This window comes from Oncorhynchus mykiss, chromosome 13 (genome assembly GCF_013265735.2).
Source record: "Oncorhynchus mykiss isolate Arlee chromosome 13, USDA_OmykA_1.1, whole genome shotgun sequence".
Classification (NCBI taxonomy): Eukaryota; Metazoa; Chordata; class Actinopteri; order Salmoniformes; family Salmonidae; genus Oncorhynchus; species Oncorhynchus mykiss.
In genome coordinates this window covers 16,527,042-16,545,534 of record NC_048577.1, presented here as the reverse complement: position 1 = coordinate 16,545,534, position 18,493 = coordinate 16,527,042, and the positions used below count along the sequence as shown (strand labels likewise).

At 42.7% G+C, this 18,493-nt stretch overlaps 1 protein-coding gene across 1 annotated transcript in view; it reads left to right on the top strand.

The window, feature by feature from the left end:
• Positions 1 to 256: 256 nt before the first annotated feature.
• Positions 257 to 18,493, top strand: part of LOC110485784 (E3 ubiquitin-protein ligase NEURL1) — a 61,482-nt gene continuing 43,245 nt past the window's right edge. Inside the window, exons 1-2 of the mRNA XM_021556950.2 lie at positions 257 to 510; positions 14,839 to 15,104. Coding sequence (XP_021412625.2) covers positions 477 to 510; positions 14,839 to 15,104 — 300 coding nt within the window. The 5' untranslated portion in view covers positions 257 to 476. The remainder of the gene's footprint in view (positions 511 to 14,838; positions 15,105 to 18,493) is intronic.

The following is an 18,493-nucleotide window of genomic DNA, read 5'->3' as shown; positions in this document are numbered from 1 at the left end:
TCCATTGTATACTATGCACATTTTATTTTATATTGACAGTTCTTTAAAATGATTTGCAAGACACATCCTCTCTGGAAGGCAATGCAATGTTCCATTCTATTCTATTCCCCTGTAAAGCCTACAATGAAATTATCCAAGTGTCCATGTTACTCATATCCTTTATGATGGTTGGAAACTGGCAGCGAGCGCGTTAATAACGCTTTGTCGTGACTCCACCTTTTATGTAAATGTCTGTGTGTGAGTGGGGCTCAAGGCGCTGAGGGCGCACAGTGAATGGGGGAGCCGCCTTCACTACCGCTCTGCTTGGTGCTTAGGGAAGCTGGAGTGCACTGTGTTTATATTCCAATCAGGAGAAAGAATCGACCGTTCTGGATGTAGCCTCCAATCATGTTGTCGGCGTTGGAATGTGCATCAATACCGCAAGTGTTTGAATATTGAGAGCCGGGATATAAGGGCTGCCGACTGGAATTGTAGTCATGGGAGGCCAGATAACGCGAAATGCCTTGTACGGTAAGGAAAAATAACGTTTAGATACACATGGATCACGTCACCTTTGCTTATACTGTACACACTGTAGGTTATCGTTTCGTTCAATATGCAATATAATGGAGAATAGTTGGAGAGTGCAATTCCTGTCGCGTAAAACAACGTTGCGTGTGTATCAGGTAGGCTACCCAAATTCTGATGTCACACAGATGTCACACTGGAGACAGTTCATTATAGACATGTGCATACATTGGCTAGGCTACAGAAGGCTATTCCCTTTGATCAGTGTTCTAGTAGAAATACAAACATTGAGGTTTTTCCTTTGGGTCGATTGGATATATTTTGTATTGAATGCAGTTGAATAATTTATAGCAATTCATAGGAAAACCTGCTGATGTCAATATTCGTCTATCATCCCTTTATCCGTTTCCACGTTGATGCCATCGTTTGCGTACTTCCTCAATCGTCTTCTGTTGATGATAGTAACTGTAGACGCAGTTTGTAAGAAAGTTGCGCCCCCCCCCCCCCCCCCCCCCCCAAGCCCCTCGGTGTATTTCAGTTGTCTCACGTTGGTATGGGGGTTTCCCCCCACCCTCCCAAGGCCCTCTGTGTATTTCAAGCCTCTCGGTGTATTTCAGTTGTCTCACGTTGGTGTGGGGGTTTCCCCCCCTCCCAAGCCCCTCGGTGTATTTCAGTTGTCTCACGTTGGTATGGGGGTTTCCCCCCCTCCCAAGCCCCTCGGTGTATTTCAAGCCTCTCGGTGTATTTCAGTTGTCTCACGTTGGTGTGGGGGTCCCCCCCCCCCAAGCCCCTCGGTGTATTTCAAGCCTCTCAGTGTATTTCAGTTGTCTCACGTTGGTGTGGGGGTTTCCCCCCACCCCCCCAAGCCCCTCGGTGTATTTCAGTTGTCTCACGTTGGTGTGGGGGTTTCCCCCCCAAGCCGCTCGGTGTATTTCAGTTGTCTCACGTTGGTGTGGGGGTTTCCCCCCACCCCCCCAAGCCCCTCAGTGTATTTCAGTTGTCTCACGTTGGTGTGGGGGTTTCCCACACTCTGTGCACTGGGGGAAGTCAGTCATATCCAGCTGTGCTGTTAGTGGGCCAACCAAACCAATCAATAAATCAACTTGTGTTTATGTAGGCTATCACAGCTTAGCTCATCCTGTGCATAGCCTTATTGCCAAGTCCCAGAATTACAGTAAATGTCTCTGAAGAACAACATTTGAAAGGATTCCGTGGGTCTATGAAATGGTATTTTAACAATAAACATGACATGTATTCATTGCGCTTGGACCCTTCAGTGCAAGGGGAAACAAGTCAGTTGCTGCAAGGCTGTAATTCAGAAAATGAATAGAACGCCGTATCGTTTATCAGTGAGCATAAGCTACGTGTTCTATTATTCAAGTCTATGGGCTGTCACACGTGTAGGTCAGAACACGTGTAATAACATGTACAGTCACATCCATCCAAGTAACGTAATAAATACAATATACAGTTCATAAAAACACAATGCTGCAGCGATGCATTGGATCAGGTTACTAAAGGCCTTGTCTAGATAACACATGTTGACTTAGTTGTCTGGACCTGTAGCCGTGGAGTGGCTTACCACCACCATACTGACATCAAGTCCCGCACAGCCTCCCAGGAGTCAGACCACCTGATCATTAGGTCTAATCGAAGCCCATTGATGAATCCAATTAGGTAGATAAGGACGCAGGAGCGCCTGAGACGACAGGACAAGACAGCAGAATGATTGTGTGTGCGCGTGTGTGTGTTTGCATGTAGGTGTGTGTGCGTGGCTTCTCACTGTAGGATCAAGGTCAAAGGCCTTGAGAGAGGGAGAGGAGTCCATGTTTACTAGCCTACTTTCTTGGTTTTACACTGCACTTGCTGTTTCTATATGAAAGGAGTTAGCTGAAATCTAACTGTAAGTATGATTTTAAGTGAGTGAGTTTCGGTGTAAAGGCTAGTGTGAAGTGGTGAAAAGCCCAGATCAGGACAGTGTTGTGTTGGGGCTTGATTGCGTAATTGACTTCTCTGCTGAATGTGTTGGGAGCACTTGTTGAGGTTCTTTATCGTCTCAAAGTGGGCCAGCCTTTCACCCCGGTGCGTGCGTAAGAGAGAGAGAGGGAGAGGGAGAGATCCTCTATAGGAAGTTCAGTCTCCAAATACGAGCTGCTGATTGATGTGAAAGTCTTATCAAGGTTCCCTATCTCACCTTGTCCTTTCGAATATGAAATGTCATTTGGATATAGTCATGGGATGGAAGAAATGCACACAGATCACTCATCATGCAGAGGCCAAGAGGCTGTTCATGATTAAAGGCTAAAGTGGTATTACACATATCATCTGTCTCAAGTCACTGGAGAGAGACACAAAGAGGGAGAGAGGGAGAACATGAAAGAAATAGGGAGAGAGAAAGAAAAAAGTAGGAGAAGTTTATTTTAATTTTATTTAACTAGGCAAGTCAGTTAAGAACAAATTCTTATTTTCAATGACAGCCTAGGAACAGTGGGTTAACTGTCTTGTTCAGGGGCAGAACGACAGATTTGTAACCTTTCGGTTACTAGTCCAACATTCTAACCACTAGGCTACCCTGCCGCCCCAGCAGTAAGACGGGGTCTACTAACAGAGTAGTGCCCAGTGTGTTTAGTCATGGCCTCTTGCCATGGTGTGACAGGAACACATGTCTCGGGGGTCAAGCGGCATTGGTGGGTGCCACCAGTGTCTCCCTCCCTGTGGATTCAGACTGGGTTAACGTGAGTCAACACACACATAGCAACACACACACACACACACACATACACACTTTGTGACAATGCACATACCCCTGTTGTCATCATATTCCTCTTGACTTGACAGGTCACCTTTGAGGCGGCGCATAACGACTTTGTGTATGTGTGTGTGTGTGTGTGTGTGTGTGTGTGTGTGTGTGTGTGTGTGTGTGTGTGTGTGTGTGTGTGTGTGTGTGTGTGTGTGTGTGTGTGAGTGAGTGCGTGTGCATGCCTACATGTGTGTCAGTAAAAATAGCGTCCTGCTTGCAATCAATATACTCTCATCAGGCTCCTCCACAAAGCATTCTACAAACCTACTGTGGAGGAGCATAGGGTCATTATATTGTCATACTACACCATATCGAAGCTAAAATGAGTATTACTTATTGATTGCAGCTGCTTAACACTGTTCTCTGGGGGAATGTGGCAACATGGGTGAGCTCAGGTGAGCGACTTAGCGAGACGAGAGTCATGACGTGAGGTCTTTATTAAGTTGGACAGCTCACCTTGCACTCACTCTCAGGTCGTCATGACGCCATGACAGGGATGTCTAAATTATTCAGCTGACACAGTCTCGGTTGAAGCAGAGGGAAAGGCTATTTGAAAACGGAGCTAGCAATGTCGCTAAATTTAGCTTGAGTTGGTAGTATATTTTGTATATATTTTTTTGTGTGTTATCTATGGAATTGCGCACAGGAATAGTTTTCCTCTTTTAATCTTGAAAATCTTGAACATCTGCTCAGTCCCGACTCTCGAAACATGCGTCTATCAAGTGCAAAACAATGGTGTTGTCATGTCGTTGCCTAGCAGCAGATGAGGTAGCCCAGGTTACCACAAACATAAGTGCTGGCGCCCAGTTAGAAGAGCAGTAGAGCAGAAGGCAGTCATAGCTACAGTATCATTGGCAGTAATCTCTTCCTACCTGTAAACCCAGGAGGATAGTGTTGAGTTTTACCCACTTGATCTGTATCTCTGTCATAGCAGCTGTCATTCACACATTTACACTTAGTAACCTAAAGGCTCGTATACCTCAGTCTAAACCTATATTACCAATATGTTGTTTACACACATGTCTATAACACAAACTGCTTGTCTATAACACAAACATTACAAATGTATGATGCATAGAGGCACTGCAATAAGAGACAATGCTAGTGCTGTACAGTATATTGTTAGCTTGATCTATGTGAGTGTGATTCGTTGATTCATTTCATAGTTCATCATTTCAAGCCGAAACGCCATTTGCTGATGACCGAAATGATATACACATTGTTCAGACGACCTATGCAAACATCGTTAAAATGTTGTTTGTCACCATGCCTAAGGCTTATCTACAATCTTGTGTAAACGCCATTGCCAACAGATGCTTACAGAAAGAAATGTGAAACTGAATATGAAACGCAGGTCCTGTATTTATTTTGTGTAATCTTTATTTTATAGAACTTTTTCAATCCCCCAATTTCCTGTATTTGTAAGCAAACATTCAAATCCTCTATTCCTGGTGCTGCTATGGTGAAATAAGAAGTGACTGTGGGGTGATCATAAGGCTAAACGTCTGCCCAGAGTGTGTGTGTGTGTGTGTGTGTGTGTGTGTGTGTGTGTGTGTGTGCATTCGTTCAAGCCTGTGTGTGCGTGCTCGTGCATGTCTGTGTGTTGGTCCCGGATCTCTGGAGGATGTGTGTATTAAGCTGTGTTTTGTAGAGAAGTAAGCCTGGGGAGCTATGGGTGACAGGTGGAAATTAGTTTGTATTTTGTTTCATTTTTTGTTGTTGTCATTTTGCAGACGCTCTTGTACAGAGCGACTTACAGGAGCAATTAGGGATAAGTGCCTTGCTCAAGGACACATCGGCCGATTTCACCTAGTCAACTTGGGGATTCGAACCAGCAACATTTAGGGTTCCTTTGCTGAACCTATTAACCGCTAGGCTAACACCCAGCCCACACTTCAATGAAGAGGAGAGTGGGGAGGTTCTCATTGCTTTGCTGTGGGTCTCAGTTGCTGATAGACACCCTGGCAAGCTCCATTGTCCCTGCATTCTTATAAACCTGCTTGCCCTATGTTGCCACAGCGATTCTGTTTATGGCTTCATTATGCTTTGATTGGCACATTGTATGACAATAGTATGACACAATACCCGTTTTCTTGTGGAATCGTAACTGTGTATTATAAGGAGACTAGTATTATGATGACTATTATTATGTGTATTATGAAGACATTATAGTATTATGTTGACTAGTACTATGTGTTTTATGAAGACATTATAGTATTATGATGACTAGTACTATGTGTTTTATGAAGACATTATAGTATTATGAGGACTAGTACTATGTGTATTGTGAAGACATTATAGTATTATGTTGACTAGTACTATGTGTTTATGAAGATATTATAGTATTATGAGGACTAATACCATGTGTATTATGAAGACATTATAGTATTATGTTGACTAGTACTATGTGTATTATCAATCAATCAAATTTATTTTATATAGCCCTTCGTACATCAGCTGATATCTCAAAGTGCTGTACAGAAACCCAGCCTAAAACCCCAAACAGCAAGCAATGCAGGTGAAGAAGAAGCATAATGAAGACATTATAGTATTATGATGACTAGTACTATGTGTATTATGAAGACATTATAGTATTATGTTGACTAGTACCTTGTGTTTTATGAAGACAATGGGTTTGGGCGGTAACCAAATGTTCATATGTGACCCACCACCTTGATTCATTCCTATGTTGCAAAATTTGAAATTGTGTTTTTTACATTGATAAAAGTAGAGACTAGAAAGTTGTATATCGTACACTGCAGTTCGGGAACTATGGGAAATGAATTATTCTTTGAAAGGTGATCAACTTGTAAACCCACTTTTGAGAAAATGGCCCGTAAATGGGTTGGTACACCTACTGGAGAGCGTTTCTTTATCTACACCAATTTAGCATCGTTCACACCCTCTTAAGCCTTAGCCCTACCCATGTCTTTAGGGATTCACTCGTGAGGCCATGTACTAAACAGAGTGTATCAGCTAGTGTATTAAACAACCAAAGATTAAGACTAAAAGTGGTGAGAGTAGTAGCAAAAAGTAGTAGTAAAAATACACTTGATCTAATCCTTGGTCTATATCCTAATCTGACTTTGGTGTTCTTCTTCACATGACCGTCTCTGGTAAACACATACTATATCAAGTAGAATCAATGTTTATTTGTCACATACAGAGGAAACAGAAGGTGTAAACGGTACATTGAAATGGTTACTTGCATAGTGGAGTCTTCTTTTTTAGACCCATAATGCCAACCCATACTATCATGCACCATGCATAAATCTGCAGGTGAGCTAAAGCCAACCAACTAGGTTCAATGTTAGCTAGCTAACATGAGGCTATAACAAGCAATGCATATGGCTTGCAAAGATACAAATAATATTACTGCACAGCTCATTCACGTAGCATTAACTAGCAAACCAGCCAGCTAACGTAAGCTAGCTAGCTAACAGTACGCTGGTGCTTGCAATGAAAACGACTTTCGGACCAAATGAATGTGACAGGTGAAACGTATTGCACAAGTTGATTGCAGGTATTTACTTCAAAGAATAGCTACAAATATTTGTATTTCGATTCATGTGTGAGGCCATGTACTATGAAAAACTTTAACTAAATAGTTTCAACGGTATTGAGAAACCATCCCGTGGCTATTTCCAAGTACCCCGGTATGCGATGTCTGGTATACCGCCCAAGCCTAGAAGACAATAGCATTATGATGACTAGTACCATGTGTATTATGAAGACAATAGTATTATGAGGACTAATTCTGTTTTATGTGGGCAATACCATAATGAGGACTCAAGTGCTATTATATGAATGACAGTTATAACTGAAAGTGCCCGATGCTAAGATACAACCAGGAAGTCATTACTCCAATGTCAGTTTGTTCTCCTGAACAAATATTTGAATATTTATCCTAGCTGATGGAACACTATTCACATTCTATGCCATTATACTGTAAGTAACCCGTGCAGTATGTAGATAAGAATTACATTCCCTCACACTGCTCCAAGGGTGTGTCGTGGCACTCTATTCCCTACATAGATATATACAGTACATGCACTAAATAGGGAATAGGCTGTCAATTGAGACGCAGGCCACTCAGTCTAGTTATACAACTACAGCAGGAAGATTAGTTTACACTTTTACAAAGATGTTCATTGAAGGATGACATCTCTTAGTCATACAGAAGCCGTGTGTGTTCCGACAGGGATTAGACTTGTCATTACTGTGAGGTCATTAATAAGTCCTCACGCACGCGCGCCTGCACACACACACGCACTTATCCAGGCTACGGAAGGAGAACCACAGTATGCACAATGTTTATCCATAAAGAGACATCCTTGACCTTTGGGAGAGAGGGAGAGAGCAGTCATGTAAGGATTTTAAATGGACACCGACATGCACACACACACACACACACACACACACACACACACACACACACACACACACACACACACACACACTAATGAGGATGTTGCTGTGTCATGGGAGGCAGCTTCCGGACTAGTAGGTTAAATAGAGCCATTTTAAAGCCATGTGTGTGTGTGCGTGTGTGCGTGTGTGCATGCGTGTGTTTGTGTGTGTGACAGACACCAACTTTGGACACGTTGCTGGAGCAACTACACGATCTGATAGGAGCACCTTATCCCTTCCTACAGTGCATTTGGAAAGGATTCAGACCCCTTAACCTTTTCCACATTTTCTTAAGTTACAACCTTATTCAAAAATGGATTTAATAAATTGTTTTTCATATCAATCTACACACAATACCCCATAATGACAAAACGAAAACTGGTTTGTAAAAATGTTTGCAAATGTATTAAAAATAAGAAACAGAAATACCTTATTTAAATAATTATTCAGGCGCTTTGCTATGAGACTCGAAATTGAGCTCAGGTGCATCCTGTTTCCATTGATCATCCTTGAGATGTTTATACAACTTGACGGGAGTCCACGTGTGGTAAATTCAATTGATTGGACATGATTTGGAAAGGCACAAACATATAAGGTCCCAATGTTGACAGTGCATGTCAAAGCAAAAACCAAGCCATGAGGTCAAAGGAATTGTCCATAGAGCTCCGAGACAGGATTGTGTCAAGGCACAGATCTGGGGAAGGGTACCAAAACATTTCTGCACCATTGAAGGTCCTCAAGAACAGAGTGGCCTCCATCATTCTTAAATGGAAGAAGTTCCTCTGTGGAGATGGGAGAACCTTCCAGAAGGACAACCATCTCTGCAGCACTCCACCAATCAGGCCTTTATGGTAGAGTGGCCAGACTGAAGCCACTCCTCAGTAAAAGGCACGACAGCCCGCTTTGAGTTTGCCAAAATGCCCCTTAAAGGACTCTCAGACCATGAGAAACATGATTCTCTGATCTGATGAAACCAAGATTGAACTCTTTGGCCTGAATGCCAAGCGTCACATCTGGAGGAAACCTGGCACCATCCCTACTGTGAAGCCTGGTGGTGGCAGCATCATGCTGTGGGGATGTATTTCAGCGGCAGGGACTGGGAGACGAGTCAGGATCGAGGGAAAGATGAACCAAGTCAAGTACAGAGAGATCCTTGAGTGAAACCTGCTCCAGAGCATTCAGACCCACAGACTGGGGCGAAGGGTCACAGACTGGAGTAAAGGGTCTGAATACTTATGTAAATGTAATATTTCAATTTTGTTATTGTTAATACATTTGGAACAATGTCTAAAACCTGTTTTTACGTTGTCATAGATTGATGAAGGGGAAAAACTATTTAATACATTTTTAGAGGGAGAGAGCAGTCATGTAAGGATTTTAAATGGACACCGACATGCACACACACACACACACACACACACAAAATGTGGAAAAAGTCAAGGGGTCTGGATACATTCCAAATGCACGGTATTTGTACACACAGTATCTACCTCAATTACCTCGTATCCCTGCACATTGACTCAGTACTGGTACCCCGTATATATAGCCAAGTTACCATTACTCACTGTGTATTTATTATTACGTGTTTTACCTTTCTATTATTTCTCTATTTTCTTTCTCTGCATTGTTGGGAAGGGCCCGTAAGTAAGCATTTCACTATTAGTTTATCGAGCATGTGACAAATAACTTTTTATTTTTATTTAAATACCCCTTGTGTCTTGCATTCCTCTCTACCTGATTCATAGAGTTACCTCTTTTGTGTACAGAAAGAAATCAATCAAATTGGACACGTAACTTAGGCTCCTAGCTCGCTTTTCGCCTTCGAAAATAGCTCGCTAACAGCTAATTAATCATCTTTGGCTAATGGAATCAAAATGAGGTATTCATCATTATAAACAATGTTTCAATGCAGAGCTTGAATAAGAGAGTGGCTCCATGTGTGAACTATGTGTGCACACAGAACATCACCGAAACAATTCCCATAATTGGGCTTTTTCATCTCACTATTATACTGTAGGAATTGTACCCTCAACTCTAAAACTACTCTCTCAGAAAAAAGGGTTCTTTGGCTGTCCCCATGGGAGAACCTTTTTTCGTTCCAGGTCATTTTTCCCTCTGGGGAAAGGGTTCTACATTGTACCCAATAAGGTTCTCCCTGGAACCAAAAGGGTTCTTCAAGGGGTTCTCATATGGAGACAGCCAATGAACCCTTTTAGGTTCTAGATAGCACCTTTTTTTTCTAAGAGTGTAACCAATGGCAGCGAGAGCACAAATTAGGCATGTGAAATCCTATCAACAGTATGTATGTATGAGGTGGAAGGACCTGTTACACACTTGGAGCTTCGTAATCATCGGCTACGTCACCCAATATGCTTCCATCCTTCCGCAGATGTTACTTGAGGTCAAATTGCAGGCATTGGGAATTTTGTATTTATTTAACTAGGCCAGCCAGTTAAGATGGAACTCCTAATCACGGCCGGTTGTGATACAGCCCGGGATCGAAACGGGGTCTGTAGTGACGCCTCTAGCACTGAGATGCAGTGCCTTAGACCGTTGCACCACTCGGGAGCCCACCTATTGAGAATTAGAAGTGGAATTCTCTGGGAAGGTTGGTCATTCTGAATAACATCCCTCCGATGGTACAGACGTAGGATCTTAATTTGACCACTCTTTTGTTAATGATCATTTTCCTGTACAGCAGGAAATGGAGGCTTTTAGTGTATTCAAGTTCAATAAGGCTTCTAAAGGTTGTAATTTCCACTTTTACATTTCTAACTTGATCTGCTGTAATGAAAAATGCATCAACCCCTACAATGAAATATCAATTTATTATAATCCACATAATAATTCACATTTCCTGTTGCTGCAGGATTCGTTTCTGCGAAACGCAGGTTAGCATTTTTCATCATGAATATTCTTCTGGAGGCAGCTCTGCGGAGTGTTCACTAGCTGGTACAGCTACTTGGGATATTGCTTTTCAACAGAAGAAGTTCAAACATCGCTCATCATTCAAACTGCCCCTAATGCCTAACCCTATCCTTAAAAATGTCCTTCAGCGATGGTTAGAACTGTTACTGTTGAAAAGCAATATCCCAAGTATGAATACAGTAAAGTACAGACAGTAAAGGGTAAACAAACAACAACAAAATCTGAGCAAAAGAGTGTGTTTTTTTTAGTAGGGCATTCTAGGAGTTGGTCTGATTGGGAATCTGTGATGTCATCGGACTCCCCCCTTGCTTGAGGAACAATAGAGGAGTAATAGAGAACATGACATACCTGGACCACCTATTGAGATGTGCCTTGTGTTAAGTAAATCAGGTGTTGAATGAGGTGAAAAGGAGACTGGGGCACCTCTTTAAATTCAGACCAAAAAGCTAACCGCTGGGCTATTTAAAGGAAATCGCTCCGTTCTGCCTCCAGGACAAGACTCATGACAAGAAACGCCAACCTGCGTTAGAAACTGGTCAAATGAATATCCTATATCTGTAGGCATCGCTCCAAAGCATTGACAGACAGCCTTTCAATAAGCATAAAACACAGCAATCCTTTATGGAAAAATGACTTTCATTCAGATAGGCTGAGATGAGTTTGGAAATATTAGTGATCCTACTGTAGCCTGCAATGCTGTCCTGATAAAACGTAGCACTAAAATGCAATTATCAGTCATCTGTGGTCTGCTAGCAAACAAATAGCATCTGTCCGTATCAAGCCTGAGCCGTCCCCGCAAATCTAGCCTTTGACGCAGAGATTGAGGGTTGCTAAGGAACGTGAATTCACACTTAACCCCTGTTTCCCTCAACCAACAGCTGCGGCTCTCCTTTCGCTAGTTGTCGCTAATGCATTCAGTTCAATCTGGCCTGACACACACATACTGTACACACACACACACACACACACACACACACACTGTCCAATCTGCTGCGACCATGTATGCCCCATTCAATGAATGCTCTCCCTTTGCCCCAACGCCAAGACAAAGGACATGATGCTTGATTATGGGGCCTGAGTGAGGAAGTGGTTGTATGGGCTAAACACGCAGTGGGTATCTATTGATAAAGTAGTGTCTTCCTCCCGAATGGCTCCCTATTTCCTTTTTAGTGCACTCATTTTGGCCGTACCTGTCACGCCCTGACCTTAGTTATCTTTGTTTTCTTTATTATTTTGGTTGGGTCAGGGTGTGACGAGGTGGTTTGTTTAGTTTTTATTGTGTCTAGGGGATTTTGTATATCTAGGGTTTTTTGTATGTCTAAGGGTTTATATGTCTATGGTTGCCTATAGATTGGTTCTCAATCAGAGGCAGCTGTTTATCATTGTCTCTGATTGGGGACCATATTTAGGTGGCCATTTTCTTTGGGTATTTTGTGGGTTGTTATTCTATATTTAGTTGCCTGTCTGCACTAGTCATATAGCGTCACGTTTTGTTGTTTTGTATAGTTTTGTTCTTTGTTCGTTCTTTCATTAAAAGAGTTATGCACGCTTACCACGCTGCGCCTTGGTCTCCTCTATACGACGACCGTGAGGTGAAGGTGGAGTTATTAAAGTGACTATGCATAGATGACAACTGAGAGTAACAGTGGTGTGAGAGGGGGGGGGGGGCGGGCACTGCAAATAGTCTGGGTAGCCATTTGATTACATGTTCAGGAGTCTTATGTCTTGGGGGTAGAAGCTGTTTAAAAGCCTCTAGACTTGGCGCTCCAGTACCGCTTGCCGTGTGGTTGCAGAGAGAACAGTCTAAGACTTGGGTGGCTGGATTCTTTGACAATTTTTAGGGCCTTCCTCTGACACCACCTGGTATAGAGGTCCTGGATGGCCGGAAGCTTGGCACCAGTGATGTACTGGGCCGTTCACACTACCCTCTGTAGTGCGAAATCCACTTCAATCAGTGTAGATGAATGGGAGGAGACAGGTTAAAGAAGGATTTTTATGTCTTGAGACAATTGAGACATGGATTGTGTATGTGGACCTTTCAGAGGGTGAACGGGCAAGACAAAAGATTGAAGTGCCTTTGAACGGGGTTTGGTAGTAGGTAGCAGGCGCACCGTTTTTTGTCAAGAACTATAATACTGCAGGGTTTTTCACACTCAACAGTTTTCCGTGTGTATCAAAAATGGTCAATGGACATCCAGCCAATTTGACACAACTTTGGGAAGCATTGGAGTCAACATGGGCCAGCATCCCTGTGGAACGCTTTTGACACCTTATAGATTCCATGCCCTGACGAACTGAGGCTGTTTTGGGGGCAAAAGGGGGTGCAACTCAATAGTAGGAAGGTATTCCTACATTTTTGTACACAGTGTAGGCCTCACATTATAGCCAGAACAGTTGAAGGAGCCATGAAATTGAGAGCATGGCTGGCTGCTGCAGTGTAGTAGGTGACTGGGGACCCATTTTTAGAACTGCCACCTGCTCCCTGAGTCATTGGTAAACACATTCATTCACTCTGCATCTTATTCATTTCCAGTAGTCAGGACTCAGGCACACACTCATATTGAAGCTTTCTTATGCAGATGGTCCTAGTGAGGCACTAATGGACTAAATTACCTATTTATATGTAATTCCTAATAGTCATGATAATACTGAAGCTTTCCGTTGCAGATCCTACTGATGTGTTATAACAGATGTGGCTGGACTAGATAGAAGTGAAATCCTATGGTTTGTTCCTAATGCACTAGGTTCTCTATTTACATTATACTTGTAGATAGTAATCAAATCATGTAGTTTGTGCGTCCCTGAGTTGGTTTATATGAGTCATATGATATATTGTACCATACTGGAACTTTCCTAGTATTGCAGTTCCTAATGATGCGCTAGAATATCTATTTGGATTCCGTTACTAGATTAAATCATGTAGTTTGTAGTTTCCTGTCCGTTTGTACTTCCCTGTACTTGTTTATATGAGTCACATGATGAACTGTATGCATTTTCCCGAGACAATACGAGGTTATTGGACACCCCCCCTCCTTATATCAATAAATAATATTAAATTAAACTCAAAGTTCATTTACATGTGGTTTATACTATAAACATGGATACTATAATAGTATTGTATTATATTCTACACTGTACAGTAATGATGCTTTATCCTAACTGAGAATGCCACGTTGTCACTGACTCAGGCTTGACATCAATACTCACAACAGGATGATCATGTTGGGTCAGCGATGGTGCACATCAACCACTGACTGTATTTGCCAGTCCTAAGGTCATAAGGTCAGGCACAAAGCAATGAACAGGGAGGGAAACGTCATTTCCTACTCAAACATTGTAAAACGTTAAACAACAGCATGGGCAATTGGTTTTCGCTGGAGGACCGACTGGATTACTGAGCAACTGCTGTTTATGTGAATCAAACAAGTCAGATTGTAGTAAGAGGTAAACTAGTAGGAAGAGGCCTAGAAATCCATAGACGCTCCCCATAGGCACAGATCTGGGATCAGCTATAGCCTCCCTAAATCATAACCTTTGCCATAAACGTGGGCAAACATGACGTTGTGCTTAGATCGGCATCATGGGGCAATTTACACATTCTAATATGTGACAATCATCCAACTTCAGCTAAAGCTGAGCAAGAACTACGCCTATTCTAATGATTGTATTTATATTCAATTAAATTCAAATAACTTTTATTTTCTGTGAGGGAACTTCATGAGGGGAAAACAGGCAAATGTCCCATTCACATGACATGATAAAGGTCTCACATTATAGCCAGAACAGTTGAAGGAGCCATGAAATTGAAATGAGATGTGTGTCTTTGAGAGCATAGCTGGCTGCTGCAGTGTAGTAGGTGACTGGGGACCGATTTTTAGAACCGCCACCTGCTCTCTGAGTCATTGGTAAACACATTCATTCACTCTGCATCTTATTCATTACCAGTAGTCAGGACTCAGGCACACACTCATATTGAAGATTTCCTGTGTAGATGATCCTAGTGAGGCACTAATGGACTAAATTATCTATTTAGATTTAATCCTATATATTTCCTGGTAAGGAACTTCATGCGTGGTGATGAGTGGTACATACAGTACAAGACGCATAGCAACATAGAACACAAACCCATGCTGTATAAAGGATTAGAAGGGGTTGAATATCATTCTGATGGCACCCCTCTGTCTATCCATCAGACTCTCTGGGCGGTCCGTTCCCCTCCACCACCCACCGATGCCACCACAAGCCCAAGCGCTGCCTGCCCATCCAGCAGTGTGGCGTTGTGGGCGGGGGCCAGAGGAGAGGCCTGGCCATAAGTGCCTTGCTCTTCCACCCGAACACCAAGGGCTCCCAGATCGCCATGGACCTGGCCCAGAGGACCGTCAAGAGGCAGGCCAGCTTCTGTAACGCCATCACCTTCAGCAACAGGCCGGTAGCGTTGTACGAGCAGGTCCGGATCAAGGTATGTAGAGATTTAGATGGACACAACACCACACCCAAGGAGGTTTATTTACAGAGTTCAAAGTATTCTAACAACGGTAGATTCATTTTATTTGTTGATTTTTATGAACCTTTTCAAGAACAACAAAAAAGCCCATCCCTCAACGAGGTCCCCAATCAACATGTTGAACTGCCAGAGAGGCACCAGAACATCCAGTTGTAGGGAACTTTTGTAGGATGTTCTATACATGGTGGGATGCTGACACCATAAGCTCCAAAGATGGTGACGCAAGATACGGAGAGAGATACTAACACACACACACACACACACACACACACACACACACACACACACACACACACACACACACACACACACACACACATCTAGCTTATGAGCTTGTCCAGGTAAATCCTTCTTTCAGTCTACTGCTGCTTCCCTCTTCTGTTCCTGTGTCTCCCCAAATAGGCTTAGCAGCTTTCCATCTAACAAGCCAGCATGTCAACACAGTCAAAGCACTGGGTCAATACTGCTTATGGCTCCAGGGCAAGTGGTTGTGGCTTTACTGGGTGTTGGTTAAACAGTGATGAGTGAATAGCAGCAAGCACAACAGTTAATTCAGCCAAGTGCTCTAAAGCAGTGGTTCCTAAAAGTATTTTATATATATTTATATATATATATATACAGTGGGGCAAAAAAGTATTTAGTCAGCCACCAATTGTGCAAGTTCTCCGACTTAAAAAGATGAGAGAGGCCTATAATTTTCATCATAGGTACACTTCAACTATGACAGACAAAATTAGAAAAAAATCCAGAAAATCACATTGTAGGATTTTTAATGAATTTATTTGCAAATTATGGTGGAAAATAAGTATTTGGTCACCTACAAACAAGCAAGATTTCTGGCTCTCACAGACCTGTAACTTCTTCTTTAAGAGGCTCCTCTGTCCTCCACTCGTTACCTGTATTAATGGCACCTGTTTGAACTTGTTATCAGTATAAAAGACACCTGTCCACAACCTCAAACAGTCACACTCCAAACTCCACTATGGCCAAGACCAAAGAGCTGTCAAAGGACACCAGAAACAAAATTATAGACCTGCACCAGGCTGGGAAGACTGAATCTGCAATAGGTAAGCACCTTGGTTTGAAGAAATCAACTGTGGGAGCAATTCTTAGGAAATGGAAGACATACAAGACCACTGATAATCTCCCTCGATCTGGGGCTCCACGCAAGAACTCACCCCGTGGGGTCAAAATGATCACAAGAAGGATGAGCAAAAATCCCAGAACCACACGGGGGGACCTAGTGAATGACCTGCAGAGAGCTGGGACCAAAGTAACAAAGCCTACCATCAGTAACACACTACGCCGCCAGGGACTCAAATCCTGCAGTGCCAGACGTGTCCCCCTGCTTAAGCCAGTACATGTCCAGGCCTGTCTGAAGTTTGCTAGAGAGCATTTGGATGATCCAGAAGAAGATTGGGAGAATGTCATATGGTCAGATGAAACCAAAATATAACTTTTTGGTAAAACCTCAACTCGTTGTGTTTGGAGGACAAAGAATGCTGAGTTGCATCCAAAGAACACCATGCCTACTGTGAAGCATGGGGGTGGAAACATCATGCTTTGGGGCTGTTTTTCTGCAAAGGGACCAGGACGACTGATCCGTTTAAAGGAAAGAATGAATGGGGCCATGTATCGTGAGATTTTGAGTGAAAACCTCCTTCCATCAGCAAGGGCATTGAAGATGAAACGTGGCTGGGTCTTTCAGCATGACAATGATCCCAAACACACTGCCCGGGCAACGAAGGAGGGGCTTCGTAAGAATCATTTCAAGGTCCTGGAGTGGCCTAGCCAGTCTCCAGATCTCAACCCCTTAGAAAATCTTTGGAGGGAGTTGAAAGTCCGTGTTGCCCAGCAACAGCCCCAAAACATCACTGCTCTAGAGGATATCTGCATGGAGGAATGGGCCAAAATACCAGCAACAGTGTGTGAAAACCTTGCGAAGCCTTACAGAAAACATTTGACCTCTGTCATTGCCAACAAAGGGTATAAAAAAAGTATTGAGATAAACTTTTGTTATTGACCAAATACTTATTTTCCACCATAATTTGCAAAATAAATTCAGTAAAAATCCTACAATGTGATTTTCTGGATTTTTTTTCTCATTTTGTCTGTCATAGTTGAAGTGTACCTATGATGAAAATTACAGAACTCTCATCTTTTTAAGTGGGAGAACTTGCACAATTGGTGGCTGACTAAATACTTTTTTGCCCCACTGTATATATATATATACAGTGCCTTGCGAAAGTATTCGGCCCCCTTGAACTTTGCGACCTTTTGCCACATTTCAGGCTTCAAACATAAAGATATAAAACTGTATTTTTTTGTGAAGAATCAACAACAAGTGGGACACAATCATGAAGTGGAACGACATTTCTTGGATATTTCAAACTTTTTTAACAAATCAAAAACTGAAAAATTGGGCGTGCAAAATTATTCAGCCCCTTTACTTTCAGTGCAGCAAACTCTCTCCAGAAGTTCAGTGAGGATCTCTGAATGATCCAATGTTGACCTAAATGACTAATGATGATAAATACAATCCACCTGTGTGTAATCAAGTCTCCGTATAAATGCACCTGCACTCTGATAGTCTCAGAGGTCCGTTAAAAGCGCAGAGAGCATCATGAAGAACAAGGAACACACCAGGCAGGTCCGAGATACTGTTGTGAAGAATTTTAAAGTCGGATTTGGATACAAAAAGATTTCCAAAGCTTTAAACATCCCAAGGAGCACTGTGCAAGCGATAATATTGAAATGGAAGGAGTATCAGACTACTGCAAATCTACCAAGACCTGGCCGTCCCTCTAAACTTTCAGCTCATACAAGGAGAAGACTGATCAGAGATGCAGCCAAGAGGCCCATGATCACTCTGGATGAACTGCAGAGATCTACAGCTGAGGTGGGAGACTCTGTCCATAGGACAACAATCAGTCGTATATTGCACAAATCTGGCCTTTATGGAAGAGTGGCAAGAAGAAAGCCATTTCTTAAAGATATCCATAAAAAGTGTTGTTTAAAGTTTGCCACAAGCCACCTGGGAGACACACCAAACATGTGGAAGAAGGTGCTCTGGTCAGATGAAACCAAAATTGAACTTTTTGGCAACAATGCAAAACGTTATGTTTGGCGTAAAAGCAACACAGCTGAACACACCATCCCCACTGTCAAACATGGTGGTGGCAGCATCATGGTTTGGGCCTGCTTTTCTTCAGCAGGGACAGGGAAGATGGTTAAAATTGATGGGAAGATGGATGGAGCCAAATACAGGACCATTCTGGAAGAAACCCTGATGGAGTCTGCAAAAGACCTGAGACTGGGACAGAGATTAGTCTTCCAACAAGACA